The 23,426-nt window shown below is 58.7% G+C and overlaps 1 protein-coding gene across 3 annotated transcripts in view; it reads right to left on the bottom strand.

Annotated features, from left to right (window-relative positions):
- The window catches only part of ZBTB7C (zinc finger and BTB domain containing 7C), a 310,443-nt gene that overhangs the window by 3,127 nt on the left and 283,890 nt on the right, over positions 1-23,426 (bottom strand). For all 3 annotated transcript variants that reach the window (XM_051851243.3, XM_051851242.3, XM_089305132.1), the window contains one exon: positions 8,556-9,797. In XM_051851243.3, coding sequence (XP_051707203.1) covers positions 8,556-9,781 — 1,226 coding nt within the window. In that variant the 5' untranslated portion in view covers positions 9,782-9,797. The remainder of the gene's footprint in view (positions 1-8,555; positions 9,798-23,426) is intronic.

Here is a 23,426-nt window from a genome sequence, read left to right as displayed (position 1 = left end):
CTTTGCAGACAGTTTCAGGGTTTACAAAAGAACCAGGTGCAACAGGAATGCAGCCTCATCTGGGGCGCAGCTTTTGAGGGCTTAAGGGTATTATTCAGAGGGAAGGTATGGTACAGGGTGGGGCTCCCCCAGGGAGTCTGGGAGCCCCTGCCCCAGCCGCAAGCCCATCACCAACTTGCTGGGTGACCTCAGGCAAGTTACTTGACCTCTCTGTGCGGAGCTGAGGCTAGGGCCAGATATCAGGCCCCATTGTGTGGGGCTGGTGGGGAGAACCAGCCAGCGAATCTCTTGGTGGTCTTGGAAGGGAGACTGGCACCATGGGGCTGTTTTCCTGAACACGGGTGCTGAGTCCAGCACCAGCATCAGGAGCCGCTCATCCTGGCTGAGCTGGGGTCGGCTGGGCGGCAAGAATGCCCCCTGGGATCTTCCCCAGCTTCCCCAGCCCTGCACGCAGCCTCCCACCTCCTCCTCCCAGGCGTGGCTGCGGTGGAGCCTCGCTCTCTTTCCAGGCTGGGCTTGGAGGTCAGAGCAGATGTGGAGTCCCGCTGGCCTCCCTAACGTGGCCGGATGTAACCAGACCTCGGCACAGCTGAGCAGGAGCTGGTTCCTGGTGCCTCCTGGCCGCGGGAGCTCTTGTTGGCTCTCGTGTTCAAATGGATTCTCCAGGGGTGGGACGGGAGAGAAAAGTGCATGTGCGTGCGTGTGTGTCTATGTGTGCGTGTGCGTGCGTCTGGCAGGGGTGGGGAAGGAGGACCAGGGAGGACGCAGTGTTCCAGGGAGGTGGGGCAGGGGGAGGGAGCAGAGTGGATAGATGGGGAGGAGGGAGAGGGTGCCACTGCCAGAGGCAGGCTGGTCTCTCCACCACCAGACCCTCCCCCGCCACAACCCACTGGCCCCCCTCCCGGCTGCACACCACGTGCGTGCCACCCCACGCCGGCTACTACTGAACCCGGAAGTCACCAGGGCAATTGGATTTTTCAGCAGGAGGGGCCTGGGGAGCATCGAGGCCGGTGGGTTTCCAGCTTGAGCTTGCACCTAACCACAGTGAGGACCTGCTCTCAAGGCCCTGGACCCCTCCCCCTGAGGGTGACCCAGGAGGGTCTGCATGCAGTCTGCATGGCTGAGTTGTCGGCCACTGATGCTGCCGCTGGTGGCGACAGCGCATGGAGACCCGCGGCTTCGGTGACCCTCTACTCTGTGGGTGGGCACACGGAGGCCACCTGCCAAGCTCATCCTGACGGCGCTGGCCTAGCTGAGACTACACTTCAGGCCCTCACCTCTGCACTGTGACCCCGGGGAGAAGCGTGAGGGTGGTGTGCACAGAGCCATCCGTACCCTTGCGGGGATGCCGTGACACCGTCCCACCCGGCATGCCTTAGATCTTCAGAGATTCATCCCAGTGGCTATTGAAGCCGAGAGGACCCCACAGAGGGCTCAGTGCAGGGTCATCAGCCCACTTAAGCCTTGGGTGGTTGATCATTCTTAGACACAATTAGGAGAATTGACCCCACGGCACTGTGGAACAATGAACAATGCAGCTGACAAATCTGCAAATGTTAAGGGCCTCCTCTAAACACCCACACGTTATCCCTAACTCCTCATGAGGTCATTGGAAAGAAATTCCATTTCCATGGCAACCAACCCAAGTGCAGAAGAGGTGTTGAGAAGGCGCCTATGAGGTCCTTTTATCCAGCACCTGCTGGCAGGTGACCACGCTGCGTCCATGACCCCGGCAGGTGCTACTCAGAGGGGAGCTATAGGGTAGGGGTGGGTCCTCCCCTGGGGGTTCCTGCTCCAGCTACAGACCCACTACTAACTGTGGCGGGGTGACCTTTAGGGAAATTATTCAACCTGTCTGTGCAGAGCTGCCGTGAGGGCTGGACACCAGTCCTCATTGCCCAGAGCTGGCGGGGAGACGCTGGGTTCATGTGAGCCACTGGAGTCAGCAGGGCCTGGCAGAAGACCCTCAGCCTTAGGAAGCTGATTGCCTTTGTAAGGTACCCAGTCTTCCTCGCGGGGCACGGAGGCCTGGGCGTGGTTGGTTTGCAGCTGTTCTGGGGGTGAGCGAGGGTGGATTTTCCCTCTGAGGGCCCCCAGCCTGCGCCTGTAAGGGCTGCCCGGGAAGGTGCAGACACAGCCATTGGAAGAGGAGACGCCTGCGGGAGGAGCCATCTTTCCCTGCTGGCAATTTTCATGAGAGCAGGAGGGAGGGGTGGGCAGAGTGGGCAAAGCCCATTATAAGCCAGTTCTGGAAACGCCTTTTTTTTTTTTTTTCGGGACCTTGCAGCTCAGCAGGCACACTTGAACCCCCTCAGGTCCACACCCAGGTGGCAGGCCCTGTCCCCTGCGTTATCAGGGAAATACTGAGCCGACCCAGCTCCCGCGCCTTCCAGATGGCGAAAGCGGGGATCAGAAAGGGAATGGCTTTCTAAGGCCACAGTGCGATTTTTCACGTGGGTATCAGGATGTGCGCACTGGTGGAGCTGGGCTCAGGGCTGCGCATGCTCCAGGGGCCGGGCCAGGACCCTGAGCTTCAGGGGGCTGGGCTGCACCACTGTGACCCTGGGGTGTGGAGTGTCCGCACCCAGGGCAGGGGTGGATAGGCACTCTCTGGGAGCTGCTCTGGCTGCTGGCCTCCCCTCTGACAGCTCTTCCCTCCTTGCCCTGCTGCTGACAGGCACGAGCCGTGCCCTTGGTTACTTCCCTTCGGGTAGGAAGGTCGGGGTGTCCGATGGCTGGTGTGCTGACTTAGCCCGTGCACTGCTTGCAGAGCGCTTTACGAAGTCGCCAGCCTCCTGTCTGCACCCACATCCCTTGCAGGCCAAGCTCTTGCCAACTTTGCCTCCCTGACCACCTGCTAGAACGCGCTGTACTGCCAGGCCCCGGTGCAGGGCCGGCCACATCCCAGCGCGCATGCTCGTGAAGCCTCACTTCTGCACCTGCTGCGCCCATCTTCTGTTTGGCCACCGAGGCTCCATGCTTCGGGCTCCAGCAGGAGGCCCAGCCCGGATGCCAGCGAGTCCCTTCCCCACTCCTCCCTGCACCCACCTCTTCCAAGTACCCTCTTGCAGACTAGTCTGCCTGAAATGTCTCCTGCTACAATCCCTCCCCACCATCTTTCAAGGTCAAACTCAAGGGCAGTCCTCCACAAACCTTGCCCTGTCCATATAGGTCTTGTGCTGTCACTCAGAGCATCCTTCTGAATACATGTGGCCTGAACACTGCCCCTCAAGGCAGGTCGCCTGGTGGACAGAGGGAGGGGTGGGGGTGATGTGTCATGGGTTCTGCTGCCTCCTAGAGGTTTCACACGTGTCCCCACTACCCTCCTGGCAGATGCGGCGCTGGCGGGCAGGACTCCGCATCTGCATCGTCCGAGGCCTCGTCTGGACCACACAGGTGCTCCTGGCAGACGAGCACTGTTTTTCAGAGGTCGCCTTTGCCGGCGCTGCCTTTGTCTTCTGTGTGCGTGTTCTTTCCTATCCCCTCCTATTTCCCCTCCTGCATGCAGAGCCACTGCCTGTCCCCGTCTTGTCAGGAGCGTGGGAGGCAAGAAGCCATGGCGGGCAGCAAGTTCACGGGCAGGGAAGCAGCGGCCCCAGACTCCGGCCTCCTGGGAGCTCCGTGGGCCAGGGTGGGAGGTGGCTGTGGCCACGGTTGCCTTGTGGAGAGGGAGGCACAGCAACGCGCTCGTGGCTTCCCTGTCCTTGGACAACAGGAAGCTGGGAGCCACCTTAGGGAGCACCTACTCCTACCCTCTAGGGTTACATGTGCGAAACAGGCTCGGAGTGGGGTGAGGACGTGGGCAGGGTCACAGGGCCAATCAGAGGCCCGGCCAGGCCTGACATGGGGCGGGGGGGCTCTGATAACCACTCCATCGCGTTTCCAAAGCAGTACGGGGCGGAGCCTGTGTCCACTTATCCAGGGCCTGGGGGCATGCTGCCGGGACCTGCTCTGCAGACACCCTCGCGCTTCGCACGGTGCGCACACCCCGCATAGGTGCGGCCGGCAGGGGGCGCGCTGTGCGTTTGTTGAGGGGCCAGCCGGGGGCCGATTTACCCAGCTCCAAACCCCTCGCTCTCCTCGCTGGCTGTGGCGCTCCTCTGCCATCTCCTCCCTCTTCCCCGCCTCAGGCACCGAGACCAGGTCACGTGCAGCCCCTCTTCCAGCTTGGAGAGCTCACTGTCGGGAAAGCCGTGCGCACCCGCATGAGCTCATTTCCTGAACGGAGGCGAGGGGTCGTGAGGCCTGGGTCTGGGGTCCACAGCCTCCAGCCTGGCCCCCTTCTCCCCCCCCGGGGGGGGGGGCAGACCGCTGCCCTGCTGCATCCGCCCGGGGCTTCTCGGTAACCTGCTGCCCCGGCTAATGACATTACATTATCTTAATAAGGTTCCCAGAGCTGCCAGCAGTGGGGAGACGAGAGAAAAAAATAGATGGAGAAAGAATCCAGGCTCCGGGCCTTGTGTGGAGCACAGACGCCGGCCGGGGAGGGGTGGTCCGCGTAGGGCTGGCCCCGGAGGCAGGGATGGCGTCGGGGGCTAAAAGTTGCATCCACTGGGAAGTCAGAGGGCGGTTTCCTAGGCAGCAGGGTTTGTGCCGCCTGCCCAGGGCTCCACACTGTCCCAGGGCCAGTCTCCCCTCATCTTGTCCCATGAGACACGGGCGCCGCTGCGGGCAGTCCAGCCAGGAAGCGGGGGCTACTGCAGGGGAGGCTGGTCAGCGTGTTCACTAGGAGCCCCTGGGGAGGCAGGAGGCAGGGCGCCCAGCCCCTGAAGGAGCAGGCACATGGCGGGGAGGAAGAAGAGGCAGGAGCAGAGGCCTTGGGAGGGCCCAGGCCCACAGTGGGCAGCACGGCCCACCCAGCACAGCTGTGGCCCTCCCTGCCAGAGGGCTCCTCCTTGTACCTGGGTCGCCGCTTCCTGCTCTTCAAGGCCCATCCTAGCAGTTGCCCGGGGCTCCCAGCTCCCAGACCTCCTGGGAATAGAATTATCAGGCAACCCCCGATGAGGAGAGTCCTGGTCACCTAGGTCCCGGCTACCCCTGCCCTTGGTCCTGGCGGACCTGAGATGGACGGGTGTGGGCAGAACCTGAGGGACACAGCGCTCAGTGACCTCGGGGTGACCAGAGCAGGGAGGGGCCAGTGTGGGGTGGATGCAATCGTCTAGTTGAAGCCTGTGAGGCCCTGGTCCTATCTGGAACGGATCCATGGTGGGATAGCAGGTGGGACTGGCTGAAATCCAGAGTGACTCAGCGATGAGGTGCCTGAGAGCAAGAAAGGGACAGTGCCACCGTGGGAGGCCCCAGTGCCTTCTCTGCAGACAGAGAGGACAAAGCTGCCGGCAGGGCCTCCGGGTGGGCGTGGCCTGCTGGGCAGCCCCCATGTCCTGCACCTGGGTTGTGGTTGCTGAATTAGGAATGATGTCCCCACGGGGCATGGACACTATGGGAGGCCACCACGCAGGGGAAGGGCAGACCCTCCACCTTCCCATAGAGGGACGGCAGGTGGCGTCCGAGGACTGACGCCAACTCCAGCAGGTGACATGGTGTCCGAGGAGGTGGAGGGCAGCGTGTCAAGGCCCCTCTTAGCTTCGGGGGCTGAAGGACCCAGCTGGGTCCAGTCTTAGGGGAGTGACTTGGCCTTGCAAGGGGGACTGGGGATTCCAGGTCAGTGAGGCAGCCCTGGCCTAAGTGGCCGCTGAAGGGTGGTGGCGGGGACATTCGGCCACAGAGCAGGCCTCTGTGGAAAGGCTGCAAGGGGCCCTGGCTACAGGGCACAGGCTCAGGGGTCTTCAGGGATAGAACAGGACCCTGGAGACGGCTGGGACGCAAAGGGCCAGTGATTCATAAGAATGTGGGGGAGGGGAATGAGGGGGCAGCCGCAGCCCAGCGAGAAAGAAATAAGGCCCCTTATGGCAGGCAGCCCAGAGAGGCCTCCTTCTCCCCTCTCCCTGACCAACCGGGAGTTACTCTGCTCCTGGGGAGGCTGGGTGTGGGGGTGGGGTGGGGGTGGAGCACCCAGGGCTGGTCTGATCTCTTCCGAGGGTCAGAGCCCAGTGGGAAGCCAGCGTGGGAGGAGTGGCTGGGGGCTGGAATGCAGCCGCTGCAGCTGGAGGCAGGCCCTGGGCCCAGATGGCTGTCTTCCTGCGCGCAGGGGTAACCAGGAGAGGGCAGGGCGCACGGCTGGGTGGCCGGAACTGCCCCCGGGCCCATCTGGCCTGGAGGGGTAGGGGGACTGCAGACCCCGAGGCCACCTAACTGACCACCAGGAATGTGCAGGGAGGGAAGGTTCTGGAATGTTACTCCCCTGGAGCTCAGCATCACGCACAAACAGGGAGGCCCTGGAGCACGTTCCAGCGTCCGGCGGGTGAGCCGTCTGTCTGCAGTGACCGAGTTCAGACTCTCCCCAGGGAGGTCGGGCCCGCGGACTGGCCACACCTCGTGTGGATCTCAGGGAAGGCTGAGCGTGGGCAAGGCCCACACGGGGGGGTGGGGGTGGAGATGGAAAGGGGCTGGGGACTCGGGGTGCAGGGAGGGCTCGCTGTCCTACTCTGGGATGTGTAACCTGTGACGGCCACCAGCGAGGCTCTGCTCTGAAGGAGAGGGGCCCCCAGTGTTAGCCAGGTGTCTGCCCAGGGAGCAGGCATGGGACAGCAGGGGGCGCTCCAAGCAGATTCAGCTGCAGGCCTTTGGGGATCTGGCCTGGGTCTTGGAAGCCATTGCCAGGGCTGCGAGGAGGCCCTGGCTCTGAAGATGTGTGAACCATTCTTGAATTTGGCCTTTGGCCGGGGCTCTGGTCTGTCTTCCCCTGTGTCATCCCAGTGTTGTTTGGGGGTTCTGGCCCGTCCTGTGGCGGCAGCATCGGGTGGCAGAGCTGTCACCCACAGGGAGGGGGATCTCGGGGAGTTTGGCTCTGGCTGCCCTTCGGGGTAACAGGAGCAGAGCTCCAAGGTCAGCATGGCTACGGCCCAGAGGAAGGGGGTGTCCTGGGCCTGGGGGTCCGTCCCTCTTTTTCTCCCGCTGATGCCCCCTCCACTGTCACCGAGAAGCACTGGGGACAGAAGCAGCTGTGAGCAGGGCCCCAAGGCCACCTTGGGAGCAATGGGCGCTGCTCCTGAAAGCCATCAGAGGGGTCTGCAGAGCTGTTTCAGCGGCGCCACTGTCCCCTGCAGCGGCTGGAGGGGCCTCCTCTTGTTTTCTCCCGGAAAATCAGGGTCCAACTTGATACCCGGGCCTGTGCCGCCAGCTGTCACTGCAGCCTCTAGGGCCCAGCTTCGGGCCCACACAGGAAAATCCCGGCAATGAGGCTTTCCAGGGGGATGGGAGGCAACGGGAGCCCCCAAGAGAGTACGTGGTGGGGGGGTCTCTCCAGGTGAGTGTTCCCAGGACAGAGGCAGCGTGGGGCAGTACTGAGTCTGGTCAGCCATGGCCGGCACTGCCAAGCTCACTCCCCACCGGGCACAAAGCCGCTTGTTCCATCCCTCACCCCAGGGACCGCCCACGTCATTTACCCCAGTGAGGCCCACCAGAAGCCAGTGGGTGGACAGATCTGCCCCGTGTCATCCCGCCAGCCAGCTCTGCCCACAGAAGCTGCTGCGCATAGAAAGGCACTATCACACCGGCCGAAGGAGGGGAGGCCACGAGCCAGCAGGAGCTGCTGACGTATATGGGTTTTCAAACTTTGTACCGGCACCACGTGTCTCCACTACACGGACAGGCGGCGGGCAGCACGTGAAAAGAGGCCTCTCTTTACGGTCCAACCCTGAAATGACCGCAGGGGTCTCTGTGGTCTCCTGGCCACAGCCGTGGCTGCCCCTCGTAGAGTGGGGTTCAGGTCTCAGTGCCACCACTTATGGACTGGCGACAAAGGCAGGAGAGCCTTCACACTTAGGGCAGCCTGGGCAGGCAGAACAGGCTGCCTACGGAGCAGCCGCTGCCGCAGGTGCTGGTGGGAATGAAATGAAGGGGCTGCTCTGTGCCAGGGTCGGTGGGGGGGACTTCCGCCTGCGTCCCAGGCACTTGCAGCAGCGAAGGGGCGGGGAGGCTGACTGAGCAGGGGCCAAGGCTGTTCCACATCTCTCAACCAGAACAGCTCCGCTCCGGCCTGCTCTGTCTTGGGCTCCCGCCTAATACTGCAGGAGGCTACTTCCAAAAGTTCCTGGGAATGGAATGAAAGGGTAAGCTGATACCGGTGCAGACATCTTTGAAATCCATGCGTGGCTGTTTCATAATTTTAAATAATTGGTGGGCTTTTGGAAGACCCCCTCATAAGCACGGATTTCAAAAAATGTCGGACACCAACATAAACTTACTTTTCATCTCCACATTCTGCAAATCTTTAAGTACCTTTGTATCGGAGAAAACATGTGAGTGCCTAAAAAAGGAGTTGTGAATCACTGCACCAGGCTGTGCCTAGCAGCCCTCCTGGCAATGGACTTGGCCGGTGTCTGGGATCCATCGGGGTCTCTGGCCCCGCCCCTGGCCCCGCCCCCGGTCCCACCCCCTGCATCCCTCCCGTGCCCACCCTGGGGGGGGGGGTGGGAGGAGCGGCAGGTGCGCACCTGGTAAAGCGGACCTCACAGATGTTGCACATGTATGGCTTCTCCCCGGTGTGTGTCCGCATGTGCCGCGGCAGCTTGCCGGCCCCCATGATGACCTTGTGGCAGATGGGGCACTGCTGCGAGGCCTTGGGCTTCAGCTTGCGCTCCTCCACCAGCGGCCAGGGCGGGAAGAGGCTCCCCAGATGGGCGGCACTCAGGAAGTTGAGATAGGCACCGTAGTCGTTCTCCGCCTTGATGGGGCCCAGCGGCCCCGCGGGCAGGTCGGGGAACACGTCCTTGAAGAAATCGTGGGGGAAGGGCGGCGGCGGGGGCGGGGGCAGCTCCTCCTTCTCCTCCTCCTTGATCTTCCGGCTCCCGATGACCAGATCCAGCGGCCCGTTGTCCAGGGGCTCCATGGGCTGCTCGGGCAGCTGGGCAAAGGCCCCGAAGTCGCCTGGCCAGAGGTGGGGGAAGAAGTCCGGGGCGAAGGGAGACAGGGAGGGTCTCCTGTCGGGGATGCTGGCTTTGGGGTACAGGTTCTCCCTCAGCAGAGACTCAATGGAGAAGTCCCGGATCACGCCCAGGTGGCCGGGGCTGCCGGCCGGGAAGGCGTCGGGGAAGTCGCTGGGGGCGTCTGAGTACGCCTTCTCCATGAGGTGGTCCGCCTTGGAGGGGCTCTGGCGGCAGCTGATGTCCTGGGGATCAGGCAGGTTTTCCTGGTCGGCGAAGTCCTCCGTGTCGTCATCGTCCTCCTCCTCCTCCTCCTCTTCCTCCTCTTCCTCCTCCTCCTCGTCCTCCTCGTCCTCGTCGTCCTCGTCCTCGTCGTCCTCCTTGTCGTCCTCCTCGCCGCCTTCGCCGCCGGGCTCCATGATCTCCAGGCACACGTTCACGATGCACTGGATCTCCAGCAGGCGGGCGGCGTTGAGGACGTGCTTGACGTTGGCCGCCGTGATGGTGAGCGTGGAGGTGTAGGCGAACTCCAGGATGGCGGCCAGGGCCTCGGGCTGCACGAAGTCGATCTCGTAGACGTAGGGCTGGCTGGCTAGGGTGCCGGCCGTGAAGAGCTTCTTGAAGTACTTGCTGCAGGCGGCCAGGACGGAGCGGTGGGTGCGGTACTCCTGCTGCTGCACCACCAGCAGCACGTCGCACAGCAGCCCGTCGTGCCGCTGCTCGTTGAGGCTGCACAGGACCTCGCTACTGTGGTTGGGGAAGGGAATGCCGATGAGCTCGTCAATGCCGCTGGCCATGTTCTCAGCCAGAGCCCTGCGGGGACACAGAGAGGGGGACGCGGGTGAGCGAGCGGGCTGCGGGATGGGGGACTCGGCTCTGGGGCTCTGGACTGGCTGCAGGTGCACACCACAGCTTTGCTTTCCCACCTCGCCTGTAGCTCCCAGTCTGGCCCCTGCACTGGGGCTTTCGCTCACCACTGGACTCTCTTCTTTTTCCCCTAAGACTCTTGGAGTTGGGTCTCTCGCTGGACAGCTAGGGGCAGCTATTTAGCAATCTTACAGACGCTTCCCCGAATTCTCCTTGGTCAGTGTGCACCGTGGGAAACCGGGATGAAGCCACGGGCAGGCCAGCTGGCCCTCGCGCTCCAGGGATGGGATCTGCCTTCTGCACAGGCCACGTGGCGCTTCTGCCAAGACATGCTCTGCTGGGCCACACACCCTCTGCCCTCTGACTTTCACAGGCTCACTCATCTTTTGCACTGGCTACTACGAAGCTCAAACCAATCTTGTGGTTCGTTCTCAGAAGCAAAAGGGGGTTCTGTGCCATGTTTTTGCCTCCTGACCTTACTCCTGGCTTCACATTATTTGAGGAAGTTGCCTTTCACTTGAAATTCTTGATCATTTTTTTAAAGGTTTATTTATTTATTTGAAAGTCAGAGTTACACAGAGAGAGGAGAGGCAGAGAGAGAGAGAGAGAGAGAGAGAAAGAGAGAAAGGTCTTCCATTCACTGGTTCACTCCTCAATTGGCAGCAACAGCTGGAGCTGTGCTGATCCAAAGCCAGGAGCCAGGAGCTTCTTCTGGGTCTCCCACACGAGTGCAGGGGCCCAAGGACTTGGGCCAACTTCTACTGCTTTCCCAGGCCACAGCAGAGAGCCGCATCAGAAGTGGCGCAGCCGGGACTCGAACTGGCGTCCCTATGGGCTGCCAGCACTGCAGGTGGTGGCTTTACCTGCTGTGGTACAGCACTGGCCCCTTGATCTTATTTTTAAAAATACTGATATCCTGGGGGCTTGTATTGTGGCACAGCAACTGCCTGTGATGCTGGTTAGAGTCCTGCCGCCCCACATCCGATCTGGCTCCCTGCTAATAGCCCGGGGAAAGCAGTGGAAGATGACCCAAGTGTTTGAGCCCCTACCACCCACGTGAGAGACCCAGATTAAGCTTCTGGCTCCTGGCTTTGGCTTTGCCCAGACTCGGCTGTTGCAGCTCTCCGGGGAATGAACCAGTAAATGGAAAATCCCTCTCTCTCCCTCTTTCTTTTACTCCCTCCCTCCCTCCCTCCTCTGTCTAACTCAGACTTTCAAATAAATAAATAAATAAATATTTTAAAAATGCTAATATCCCATATATATGTACCTATGAGATGTTTTACCTACAAATACCAATTTAAATTCAACATAAATGCAAGTCCCTTCCTGGTCAGAGAGGAGGGAAGCCCTCGCCAGGGGTGGGGGACAGGATCCGAGTCTCCAGGGAAAAACAACAGTGAGACAGCTGTCAGCAGCCAGGACCAGCTAAGTGGGACCACTCAGAACAGACCCTGCCTAATGCGGTCGGCAACGGGGCCTGGGAGAGGGACTCGTGCTGTCCCTGTGAGACCGGGTGAGGCTTCACAGGAGAGAGGGCTGGCAGGAAGCACTCAGCCCCCTCTGTCGCCACCTCCTCCACGCTGTCCACCTGCTCTCCGGCTTTCCACCAGGAAGTGAAGCTGCACAAGGCCCTCAGCCCAGCAAGCAGGTGCAGTAGCCTGGTCCTGGACTTCCAGTCTCCAGGACTGTGACCTAAATAAACCTCCTTTCTTTATCGATTATCCGTGTCAAGTATTTAGTGATAGCAAGAGAAAACGGACCAAGCCCTGCTGCTCAATCCTGGGGGAGCTGGCTGTGAGGCGAGAGGACGCCTGCACGGCACAGCCCCAGGGAGGGGTCTGCACAGTGAGGAACGGAGGCCTCCTCCAGCAGCCAGCACCTGCTCGCCAGTCCTGGAGCCCCAGCTCCACCTGGGCACCCAGCTGCCCTGGCTGACACCCTCGCTACAGCCTCATGCATTCTGGGGCCATGGACAACCGAGAGACAGTCGGAGTTTGCTCCTGCTGTCAGCCGCTAGTTTGAGAGTTCTCTGTCAGGCAGCGACAGGTGACAGCACAGGTGTGTGACGGGCAGCAGGGTGGCATCCCATTGGGTGGCAGGTAAGACCCTCCATCCAACAGAACCAGGAGACCTCGGCCGTGTTTTGGCGATGGGACGTGGCTCTGCTGACGAAGCAGCTCATTTCTCTGACCGCCCCCCCTCCCCCCCAGAGCCCCCTGATGGGCCGGATGCCCATGAACCGTCTCTGAAAAGCCTGCTGGCAAGTGCCTCTCCCCTTGCCCTGCTGAGAACAAAGCCAGAGCCGGGCAGACCCCAGGAAGCTGTTCTCTCCGCAGAGCCGGCTCCTTGCCCCTCGGCGGCCAGCTCCTTCAAAGATAATGCTTTAAACGCTTCTCGGGAAAAGTCTCCCCATTTCTCTGCCTTGTGTTTTAAAGGCAGGCAGAGTGAGAGAGAGAGGGGAGAGAGAGAGAGAGAGACAGACAGACAGACATACACAGAGAGAGATACTCCCCCAAATGCCTGCAACGGCCAGGGCTGGAGCAGGGCTGAAGCCAGGAGCCAGAAACTCCATCTGGAGTCTCCCACAGGGGCAGCAGGGGCTCAAGCACTTGGACCATCATCCGCTGCCTCCCAGTTCGCATTAGCAGGGAGTTGGATTGGAAGCTGAGCAGTCGTGACTTGAACTGGCACTCTGATTCGGGATGCCAGCGCTGCACACAGCAGTTTAACCCACTGTGCCATAACCCCAGGCCCCTTCTGCCTTTCTAAATCAAGCAGCTGGAAGCTGCTGGCATGTGTGTGTGGGTGCCCAGCTGCATGAGAGCCCCCTGGGGAATGGAGGGTGGGTGTCCTGTGCCACCTGTGCCGTCTCCTGCCCAGCCCAAGCAGTCTCTCTTTGGGATCTGGGTCGGCAAATCACAGCTGGATGATGTTGGGAGGCCTTTTTCCCCCTGCAGGCTCCTGCTTCCTCGTTCTGTGACTGGCTGGTCACGACAAATCTGCTAACATGAGACCCCGAGGAGCTAGAAGCATACAGTGGATCTGGCCATGGGGAGCGGGCAACAGGTCCCCTTGACCCTGGACTTGAAGGCTGCTCTGCCCTGCAGCGACTTCTCCCTGTGACTTGGCGGGTGCTGTTCCGTTCCTGGAGGAACAGATGTAACCATGGTAGCTCGGTGCTGTTTTTCCAGGCAGGAGACTAACCCTGGGGGCAGGGATGGGAGGCGTGGGCTGCCATCTGACGTCTCATTGTCTCTTTGGGCAGAAGCACCCCTACCCCGCCCTCTGGGAGCTTCCCTGCTGACCTTCAGATTCCCATGCCCTGGTGGGCCTGCAGAAAGCAGTGTGCCTGAGGGGACGCCATGCCTCCCCCACCTCCCCTCGCCTCCCATTGCCCAAGTTAGGGCAACTCCAAGAAAAACTTGTGCAGGGGAAAAACTGTGTGCACGCACACACACACACACACACACACAAAACTAAACAGAAACACTCTCAACAGCTAATAGAGGCTTGATGCAAATATGAACCTCTGGTTGCAAGGGGACAGAAAAATACGTAGTTCAGATATAATGAGGACAGGACAGTGGACAGAGGGAGCTCAGATTGGGGCCAGTGCTGTGGTGTAGCGGGTAAAGTTGCCACCTGCAGTGCTGGCATCCCATATGGGCGCTGGTTCTAGTCCCAGCTGCTCCACTTCTGATCCAGCTCTGCTATGGCCTGCAAAAGCAGTAGAAGATGGCCCAAGTCCTTGGACCCCTACATCTGCGTGGGAAACCTGGAGGAAGCTTCTGGCCCCTGGCTTTGCATTGGTGCAGCTCTGGCCATTGCGGCATACTGGGGGAGTGAACCAGTGGATGGAAGACCCCCCTCTCTCTCTGCCTCTCCTTCTCTCTCTGTATAACCTTGACTTTCAAATAAATAAATAAATCTTAAAAAAAGAGGAGCTCAGAGATTGAGAGACAGCCGTGGGCATTGTGGTACAGGGGGTTCATCTGCTGCTGGGGACTCCCAAACTGTATCCCAGTCCTGCCTCTGCTTCCAATCCAGCTTCCTGCTAACGCACACCCCGGGAGGCAGCAGGTGATGGCTCAAGTCCTTGGGCCCCTGCCACCCACATGGGAGACCTGCATTTGGGTTCCTGGATTTGGCTTGGTACAGCTACAGCTGTTGTGGGCACTTGGGGGAATGAACCAGCAAAGGGAACATATCTCTCTATCTCTCTCTCCTGTCACTCTGCCCTTCAAACACATAAAACAAACACATAAACTTAAAAAAAAAAAACAAAGAAACGGAGGAGAGCAGTTAGAGGAAGGCTGGGGGTCTGAGACCTTCTTAGGTGCAGCCACCACAGCAGAGGGCCTGAGGCCGAGCCAGCGTCCCCCAGGCCTCTGTCCTCGGTGGAAGCTCCTGCAGCCCACACAACCTATCTGACAAAGGCAGCGGTTCCCGCCTCTGGTCTGGGTTTATGCAGTGGTGAACAGGAGCCCCTCCTCTCCCACGGGGACCTGTGCTCCCCTCTCTCTGTACTTAGGGGCCAGCATGTATGACGGTGATCAATTCATTCATTGAGCACCTGGCACCTGCCAGTCACGACCCTCTACTCCTTCCTCAGCCAACAGCATTCTGAAGGGTGCATGTTTTTATCAGCACCTGCAATGCTGAGACAGAAAGCGAGGCGTGAAGAGGCAGGTGATGTCCCCAAGGCCACACAGCTAGGAAGTGTCTGAGCCCACACTGGAACCCTTCTCACCTTCTCCACACCTGTTCCCTACAGAGTCTGGCTGAGGGGCAGAGGGGCTGGAACTCCTGCCCCTGAAGGTGGACTCTCTCTAGGGGTTTGAGGAGCAGGCTGTGCGCCAGGGAGCTGAGATCCACTTGAGCCAGCTCAGGGGTGGGCTCCAGCACGGAGTGTAGACACCACGGCAAAGGAGCCCTGTGGGCTGGGCATCAAGGCAGGCTTCCAGCAGCAGCCGCTCCGCCTGAGCTGGGAACGGGAGAGAGGATTTCCCTGGGCAGGGAGGCAGGAAGACCTTGCCCTGCATCGTCAGAAACGGGAAGGCTTTGGGCTTCTAGAAACCCTCCGAACAATCTGCTTACCCTGATTCCCTGAAGGGGACCCACACGGAAGCTGTGCCTGGAGTCGGCAGACAGCGGGCGGGGGCGGGTGGGGGGAGAGCAGGGGTGAGGGCGGGGCTCTCAGACAGCCTGGCTCCACCAAGGTTGGCCTCTGGGACCTGGCACTCACCCGCCCTGAGCTCGGTCTCATCTGTACAACACAAGCCAAGTCACAAACGGAGGGATGGTCCCAACCCTTGCCCCGGGGACCTCTGCCAGCTGAACAGAGCCCTGTCATCTCATTCTTAAGGCACTCGCATTAGCTCATTTCATCCTGACAGCCGGTCTTATGATCCCTATTTGATGGGGACAGGAGACGCTGCGTGCCTTGCCCCAAATCACTCAGCCAGAAACCAGCGGGGCAAGACTCGGTATCTGCTTCAGTCCCGTGGCTTTCTTGTCCTCCATGGCTGCCTTGGTGCTGTGACTTTCGGAACAATTCTGTTGCTGCGATCCTCAAGTTCAGTGTCTATGTCCTTGAACTCTGCTCCCTGCAGCCTGTCTGGGGCTCCCCTCTGCCACATCCCAGCATGGGCTGCCCACAGTCAGCGGATTCCCCCTGCCCCCAGTCCCCAGTGCCTCCCCAACCTGCAGCTTTAAGGCCACCTGCAGAATGAGTGGCTGTGGGGAAGGTGGGGGTGGGGCAGGAGGGGCACAGCTCAGGATGAGAAGGGCTGTGAATTTCCATTCTGGCCCTGGGAATGAGGCTGGGTAGCAGCTACCTGGGTCCTTAGGGTGGCTCTGTACTCCCTGTGGTCTGCAGGCAGTGACACCCACAACGGGGTGGCGGGCCCAAGCCAGAGAGAGAAGGCGGCGAGGCCTGGCCCCAGCAGCTGGCCAGTTCCTGGTCTCTGCTGGGCGTGCCCCACCCTACCCTTGGCAGTCTCCCCAAGCAGGGCAGCCACACCCCTTGGCCCTGGCATGCCCCTGGGCCTTGGCCGCCCCGGAGGCTGGGACTAGACGTGTGGGCTGGAGGCTGGACGGCCTGCACCCCGCCTGCCGAGAGCACCCCAGGCAGAGCGCCCACACTGGGTGAAGCCTGCCGCACCTGCTCTGCCGCCCTGCCAGGACACGCTGGGAGCCTGCAGTCCCGAGCTCAGCCGGCCCCGTGAGGTCCCTCAGGCTCTCTGTGCTGTGCAATCCGTTCTGAGCTTTCTTCCTCTGCCAAAGGCGATGGCCATCCAGATGTCCCCGCACCTCTGGAATGCAGCCTCACCCCCCAGGACCACGCGCCGCCTTCTCCCCAGTGCCCAGCCCCGTCTCCCGCCCCAGGACAAGTGAGGGCAGCAGCAGGGACCAGACCTGGGAGGCAGGCACTCCTGGGTCCTCTTCCCAGCTGCAGATTTTCTCTGCATCCCCACATCGGGGGGCCTGCGTGTTTTCTCCCTGCTGAAGTCCCCTGAGTTAGTGACGTCATACGTCTGCCGGAACTGAGGTTCGGAAGAGCTTGTTCACACGCGATTCTCTCCACACGCTTGCCGCGCCCCGCAGGAATTATTCTGCCCATTGTGCTGACGAGAAACAGGCTTGTGCGGTGGCCTGACTTCCCCGAGGCCACAGAACTGGTCCTCTGGGCCCGGCTGTGTCCCTGTCCAGCCCCTGGCCCTATCTCCTTCCACACTGGAATCGGTTGAGCAAACAAGGCACAGGGCCTTGGGGTAGGAGGCAGCACAGGTGGGCATCCCTCCTCCTAAACTCTCGCCAAGGAAGAAATAAGAACAGACAGGAAGGGTGCCGAGGGGGTGGCCCAGGGGGTGTGCAGATGGGAGAACCAGAGGAGGGAGCCCCACCTCTGGGCTGTGAGGTAGGGGTGGGGTGTACAAACCCAGTTCTGTCATCACCCCCTGGAGGAGCCCCTTCTTCACAACAGGTGTCTGTGAACCTGTGGTGGGTCCCCCGGGGCTGCTGCTCCCACCCCTCCATCCACGGAGTGGCTCAGAGCCCTTTACCTGTCAAAACACCTCCACCTCCATGGTGTGGCCAAGGCTGTATTATACCCATTTTACAGATGAGGAAACTAAAGGGCAGTGGGGCCGAGGTCACAGAGTGAGGTAGGGCTTTGGCTGCTGCAGAGTACACACCGTCCCCAGAAGCATGGCTTTTTTTACTGCCCATGGAGTGGACAGTGTGAGGGGAGACAGAAAGGTGGCTCTGTAAGGGGCCACATGGCCTGGGAACTGAGGGCAGGAGGGGCATCAGGCTGGCGGGCTCCTGATGGTAGGGTGGGTGCAGGGTGGGTGCACACGCTGGCCCGGGGGTGTCTGGGCAGGCAGAATCAGTGAGGCCTCCAAGCTGCCATCCTGTGATTATTTTATTCCTTCTTGATTTATGAGAGGGCATGAAGGGGCCTTGGGCAGGGGGTTGGGGCGAGGGGAGACTTATTTTCGTCTAAGCAAAACTGCGCACCTCTTCCTTTATGTTAAAAATAAAGGCTTTACTGCTTGTGTTTATTACAGGCCATTTCCTGAGCCAGAAAACTCCTTGGGAGGCTTATTAAACCTTATTAAACCACCGAAAATGTAGATAATAAAATCAATCACTCGTCTCTGTGCAGAGCACCAGGGCACGCGTTGTTGGCTGCAGGAGCCCTCCCTGGGGGCCTGCTGTGGCTCCCGGCAGCTGTGTCGGGGGGTCTCAGCCTTGCTGGAGCATCGGGGAGCCCCCTCCAGCCCCCACCAAGCACGATTTCTGCCCTAAGGGGCATCTTCGGTGGACGAGTAGGGATGTTCAGATTTTGTGAGGTCAGGATTTGGGTGCAGCCACCAGGGTGAAGCAGTTCCCAATTCCCGCCTTTCCTGGGGATGTCCGGGTATCTGTTCTAGAAGATACTGCGGCGGCTGTGCAGCTGTCCAGCCTCTGAGTGAGTGCCCCACCCCCCAATGCCACCTCCATGCTGCAGACATGGTCAGGGAGCCGAGGTCTTTGCTGCTGAGCCTGGGGCTTTACATGGAGCAGAGAGGGAGGTGGCACTGGTGAGGGCATCGGACAGGAGCATGAGGAGTGAGGGTGGGAGTGCCCAGGGCGCCCGAACTCTGGGGGGGGGGGATTAGAATGAAAACCCTGGCTCTGCTCTGACACTGATGAGTGCTATGACCCCTGTGAGCTCGTTTCTTCCTGCCCGTTGGACCAGGAGGCTGTGGAGAGGCCTCGCTGTCCTCACACTGGAAGGCTCTGTGTCTGAATGGGTCCTTGGACTCCAAGGTCACGGGCAGCCCGACTCACATGTCTTGGGGCTGCTGTGTCTGACTGTGGGTTTCCCACTTCCTCCCCTCGCCTTTCCCTGCTGGGTCACACGAGAGAGTAAGTGGCAGCGCCCCCTGGGCTTCCAGGAACTCGGCACAGTCCAGGTGGGGCCGAGAGAAGGGGACTGCACGGCTTGGCGAAAGGACTTGACCTCTTCCCCCTCGTGCCCCGAGAGGTGGGAAGAACCCTGGCTGGGTCACCCCGAGGATGGCCTTGGCACTGGGGAGAGGCACTGCTCTGGCAGCTGCACAGATCCCTCGCAAACGCCCCCCAGGCACCCCCTGCCCCCCATGTGGGGTCGGGGATGGGACGGGGTTGCAACCGGCCCCGATGCTATGCTGACTTGACGAGCTTGACGGGAACACAGCCAGAGGGAGACCGTGGGGTCAGCTCGATTTGGCTGTCCAGGCCCAGCGGCCGCCCTAGATCCTTTACGTGCAGTCCTTAGTTCTGTCCTCTTGGAAACCCACACAAGTGGCTACTGTCACCAGGATTACACCATTTTATCAAATGGGGAAACTGAGGTGGAGCTGAGACTCGGAGCCTGGCGGGCGGCCTCCTGCTGCCCTAAGCTGTCTCCAGCTCGGCCTCCAGCTGCGCCGCATCTACCCAGTGCTGCGGGGGAGGAAGGAGTTCTTGGCCCTGAGAGCTTGCAGTGGAGCCGGCGAGAGATACAAGTAGAGACCCCCAAAGGAAGGGTGGGCTTCTGGACTGTGGTTAAGACGCCACGTTGCAGAGTGCCTGGGTTGGAGTTCTGACTGCATTTCTGATCCCAGCTTCCTGCTACTGTGCTTGCTGGGAGGCAGCAGGTGATGGCTCGAGTGCTTGGGGTCCTGCCAGCCACGTGGGGAGATCTGGATTGAGTTCCCAGCCCCTGGCTTTGGCCTGGCCTAACCTTGGCTGTTGTTGGCAGTTGGGTAGTGAACCAGGGTGTGGGAGATTTCTCTCTCATTCTCCCAAATAAATAAAGTATACAATAAAATAAAACCTTATTTAAAAAAAAAACAGTGCTAAGAGGTGCAGATGGGGTGCTTTGGGCCAGAGGGCAGGGGCTCCTCTGGGCTTAGGGGGGGGACTCCACCAAGGAAGTGAGCCCCACCCAGGCAGCCAGGGGGTGAGGCGGGAGAAGGAGAACATTCTAGCAAGGGGAACAGCATGAGGGGAACTGAGCATGCGCGTGCAGACGGGCGTTGCCTGAAGTGTGGGGCTCTGAGTTCAAAGCCGAGCAGTTCAGTAGGGCAGCAGCCCACGCCCACGGAGGTGGGGGCCAGGGGAGGAGGGCCAGGGAGGTAGGGGCCACAGGATGGAAATCAGGGAAGGTCTGCATGGGAGAGGAATCGGCTGGGGCTCATGATGGGGGAGAGGAGGGCGACTGGGGAGCAGTTAGCAAATTGCGTCATCTGGCCACGCAGCCACTGCCCAGGATTCTCGGCCCCTCCCCTGCCCTTCTGTTACCCTGGACCTCTGTGTGGGATCCGATGGATCCAGGGGGAGGAGCCCACCAGCGGTGGCAGAGGGCAGAGTTACAGGCGTAGGCGCCCTGGTTATACCTGGAAACATCTCTGCCTCTGTCTCCACCCCCCACTGCCCACCTCACCCGGGAGGCCAGCTACAGGGCAGCAGCCCAGCCGGATGCCCTCAAGGATCCCACCGCTGCCCGTGTTTTCCAAAGGAAGTGAAACCTGGGATTTGCCTCTGAATTTGCACTTTTGTTCCAAGCAAATGCACGCACCGCGAGAGCCGCCTGGCATTTGGCTGGGCGAGAACATACTGGCAGCTTGCAATTTCCAGGCGTAATTACACAGCTACGTGTAATATTATTACATAGAACTTTTATTGCACTGAGAAAGTCCAAGCACTTCCTTCTGCTATTTATACCCGCGCCCGGCCTCTGCTCTGTTAGACTTTCCTCTCTTTTGCAGAAACTCAGCGCTGTTTGGGTCCAGGAGCCCTTTCCAAAGACAGGGCAATTAGGACGTGAGATGGACACTCATTTGTCACCAGCGGTTTACTTGTGGTGTATCAGTCAGTCAACAAACGCCACTGATCACTTGCCAGAAGCATGGGCTTCCTCCCACGTGAGACTCTATCAAGGACCCCAGACCTGCTTTCAGGGGGCTTCTGGCTTTGTTGAGTGAGTGAGGCTAATATTACAGAGAAATAGGGACCACTAAGGCATCCGGTGTGGGCGGGGTCCTCCTGTCTCAGGGTTACGGTAGCTGTCCAGCGCCTTCACAACCCCCAGGGAGAAGCCCCCACCCGTCAGCACCTCAGGGGTTCGGTCCCATCTCAGTCAGGCCACCACCAATCCATCTGCCAGGAGGCTTCTGGTCTCCAGGCAATCACGGATGACAGTGAAAATACTCAAGGAAGAGAATCAGCCCCAGCACACGGAGCCTGACCGAGCCGGCCATGAGCCAGGATGGGCCCAGTCATTTTCTTGCTCCGAGGAAGTCTGCTCCCTTTTGATGTCTCAAGTTCAGAACTGTTGACTATGAAATACAAGGTTAAAAAGTTGAACAAGAGCTGGCATAAAACCCCCGTTATTTGCAGGCGATATGGTTGGATACTTTCCTATACAAATAATGGGCAAGTTCAAAACTAAGTTAGAAGACTTCGTTAGTTGGCAGTTAAAATGGAGACAACACCTCGAAAGGTGAAGACGTGTGCAGGATCCCTACTGAGAAAGGTTTAAAACACGACCCAAGTGCTTTTTAAGAGACTTAAGTCAGTGGGATGATCCACCCTGTTCTTAGCTAGGGAATCGCAGGAGTGTGAAATGCAATTGCCTCTAAACAATTCAACCAAGGCCGTGCGGTCCCAAGAAAAATATCAAGCAGAATGTCCACCGAAATTAGATAAGCTGATTCTAGAGTTCATTTAGAAAAATAAGGAGTTCAGAATATTCAGGACATTTTTGAGAGAGATTAGTAATAGAAGCAGGGGAACTAGCCCCACGAGATATGGAAACACATATTACCAGATATGAAAACATATATGACCAAATATGAAAACATACATGGCCAGAAAACATATCTGACCAGCATCATAAAGATCAAAGATTTAGTCCTGGATCAGGTGCAGGGCAAAATACCAACAGAAAGTCCTGGGCAATCCACAAATAGCCTCACATGAGTTTATATATATACATATACATTTAGCATGCAATAAAGGTAGAATTTCAGCATTTACTTTAAGGTAGTTTTTTTTAAATAAATCTAATTGGGACAACCGGTCAATGATGTAGGAAACAGAAGAAAAGAAATCTGGGATCCCTTCCTCACTCCTTACACCAAGGCAAACGATGCCTGCAGCAAAGATTTAAAAGATTTTGAAAATCATGAAAAGAAAATATCGGAGAGTTATAGTCACAAAAAGAAAACATTTTCTAAGTAAGATGGAAATCCCAGAAGTCGTAAAATATCGATACATTTGGCTAAATAATGATTTCAAAAGTTACACATGTCAAAAATCCCCTAACAAAGGCAAGGCACAAATAAACCGGGGAAAACATTTGCAGAATACATGTCAGGAGCTCATTTCCTTTATAGAGACAAAGTTTATATAAAATAGCAGGGTGAAGATACTAGCATTCTGGAAAAACTGGCAAAAGCATGACCAGGAAGATCACAGAGAAAAGAAACAAATAGTTTTTACATGTATGCAAAATGCTCACCGTGAGTCAGCATTAAAGACACAAAGCACAGACTTCAATTTGTGCCTATCAGACGGACAAAAGTTAAGCACTCGGATGAGGCAGCTAGTTCCCTGGTGTCTGTGTTACTTTTACTAACTGCATGTACCTAGCGTACAGACGAGGATCTTCCCTGCAGCACGGATTCTACAGCCAACACCTGGAAACAGACACATATGCCCACCCGTGGGGCCGGCTGCGTGCATCGTGGAGTACTGTGCATTCCTCTAAGTGGATGTGCAGAGCTCTGATTCAATGACAACCACAAAGCATGCTGCTGCAGGGTGCACGGTTTGTCGGCACGCTTGGAGAGAAGGCGGCGCCCATGTGTCCTTTTTTTTTTTTTTTTACAGGCAGAATTAGAGAGAGAGAGACAGAGAGAAAGGTCTTTCTTCTGTTGGTTCAGCCCCCAAATAGCTGCTAAGGTCAGTGCGCTGCGCCGATCCGAAGCCAGGAGCCAGGTGCCTCTTCCTGGTCTCCCATGCGGGTGCAGGGCCCAAGCACTTGGGCCATCCTCCACTGCCTTCCTGGGCCACAGAGCAGAGAGCTGGACTGGAAGAGGAGCAACTGGGACAGAATTCAGTGCCCCAACCGGGACTAGAATCCGGGGTGCCGGCGCCACAGGCAGAGGATTAGCTAACTGAGCCATGGCACCAGCCCCCCACGTGTCCTTAGTGGCTTCTGGATGCCTGGGTACTGAGGAGGGGTTGGAGGGCCGCCAGGATGGGGGGTGGGGGATGGAGGATGGGGTGGGCGGGGCTTACTTCTATCATGTATGCTCTTTGGTGGCATTTGATCTGGATTCTCTTTCACAAACTCCTAAGTCTTTGTGGGATTTTTTAAAAAAGCTTTATTTAATTATTTTGAGAGAGAGAGAGAGAGAGACAGAGACAGAGACAGAGACAGGTTTACTCCCCAAATAGCCACAATAGCTAGGGCTGGGACAGGCTCAAGCCAGGAGCCAGAAGCTTCTCCCAGGTCACCCACGTGGGTGCAGGGGCCCAAGCGCTTGGACCATCTACCACTGCTTTCCCCAAGTCATTAGCAGGGAGCTGGATTGGAAGCAGAGCAGCTGAGACATGCCAGGCTGAATCGGCGCCCACATGGGTTTCTCTGTCACAGCTTTTCTTGTTATAAAATATTGTTAGTGATACAGGGCTGTCTCTGGTGCGTGGTTGTGAGGACCAAGTCAGAAAATGGGTGAGAACAGGTTTGGCTGCCATCGAGGCCTGTGGGACACAGGGCAGGGTCCTGGGTGGGCCATGTGCTGCCCTACACCTGTCTACTGCGATGGCAAGGTCCTGTGGCTGGGCAGGCCACGCGCCTGAGCTGGGCTCTCCGACGGTGGAAGAGGCAGGATTTCAGCCCAAGGGGGTGATCTGTTAGTCCCACGTGTATTGCACTGCTATGGGGAATACCCACGGTGGAGGGGACCGTGGGGTTATTTTGACGCCATCTGAACTTCAGGAATCCTAGGGAGGTACGGCTGCAAATGTCGGACCTCACAATGATGAAAGCCT

Source organism: Oryctolagus cuniculus, chromosome 10 (assembly GCF_051225735.1).
Source record: "Oryctolagus cuniculus isolate XC-2025 breed Fujian yellow rabbit chromosome 10, ASM5122573v1, whole genome shotgun sequence".
Taxonomy (NCBI): Eukaryota; Metazoa; Chordata; class Mammalia; order Lagomorpha; family Leporidae; genus Oryctolagus; species Oryctolagus cuniculus.
The sequence above is the reverse complement of the archived record's forward strand: the minus strand, read 5'-3'. Positions and strand labels throughout refer to the sequence as shown.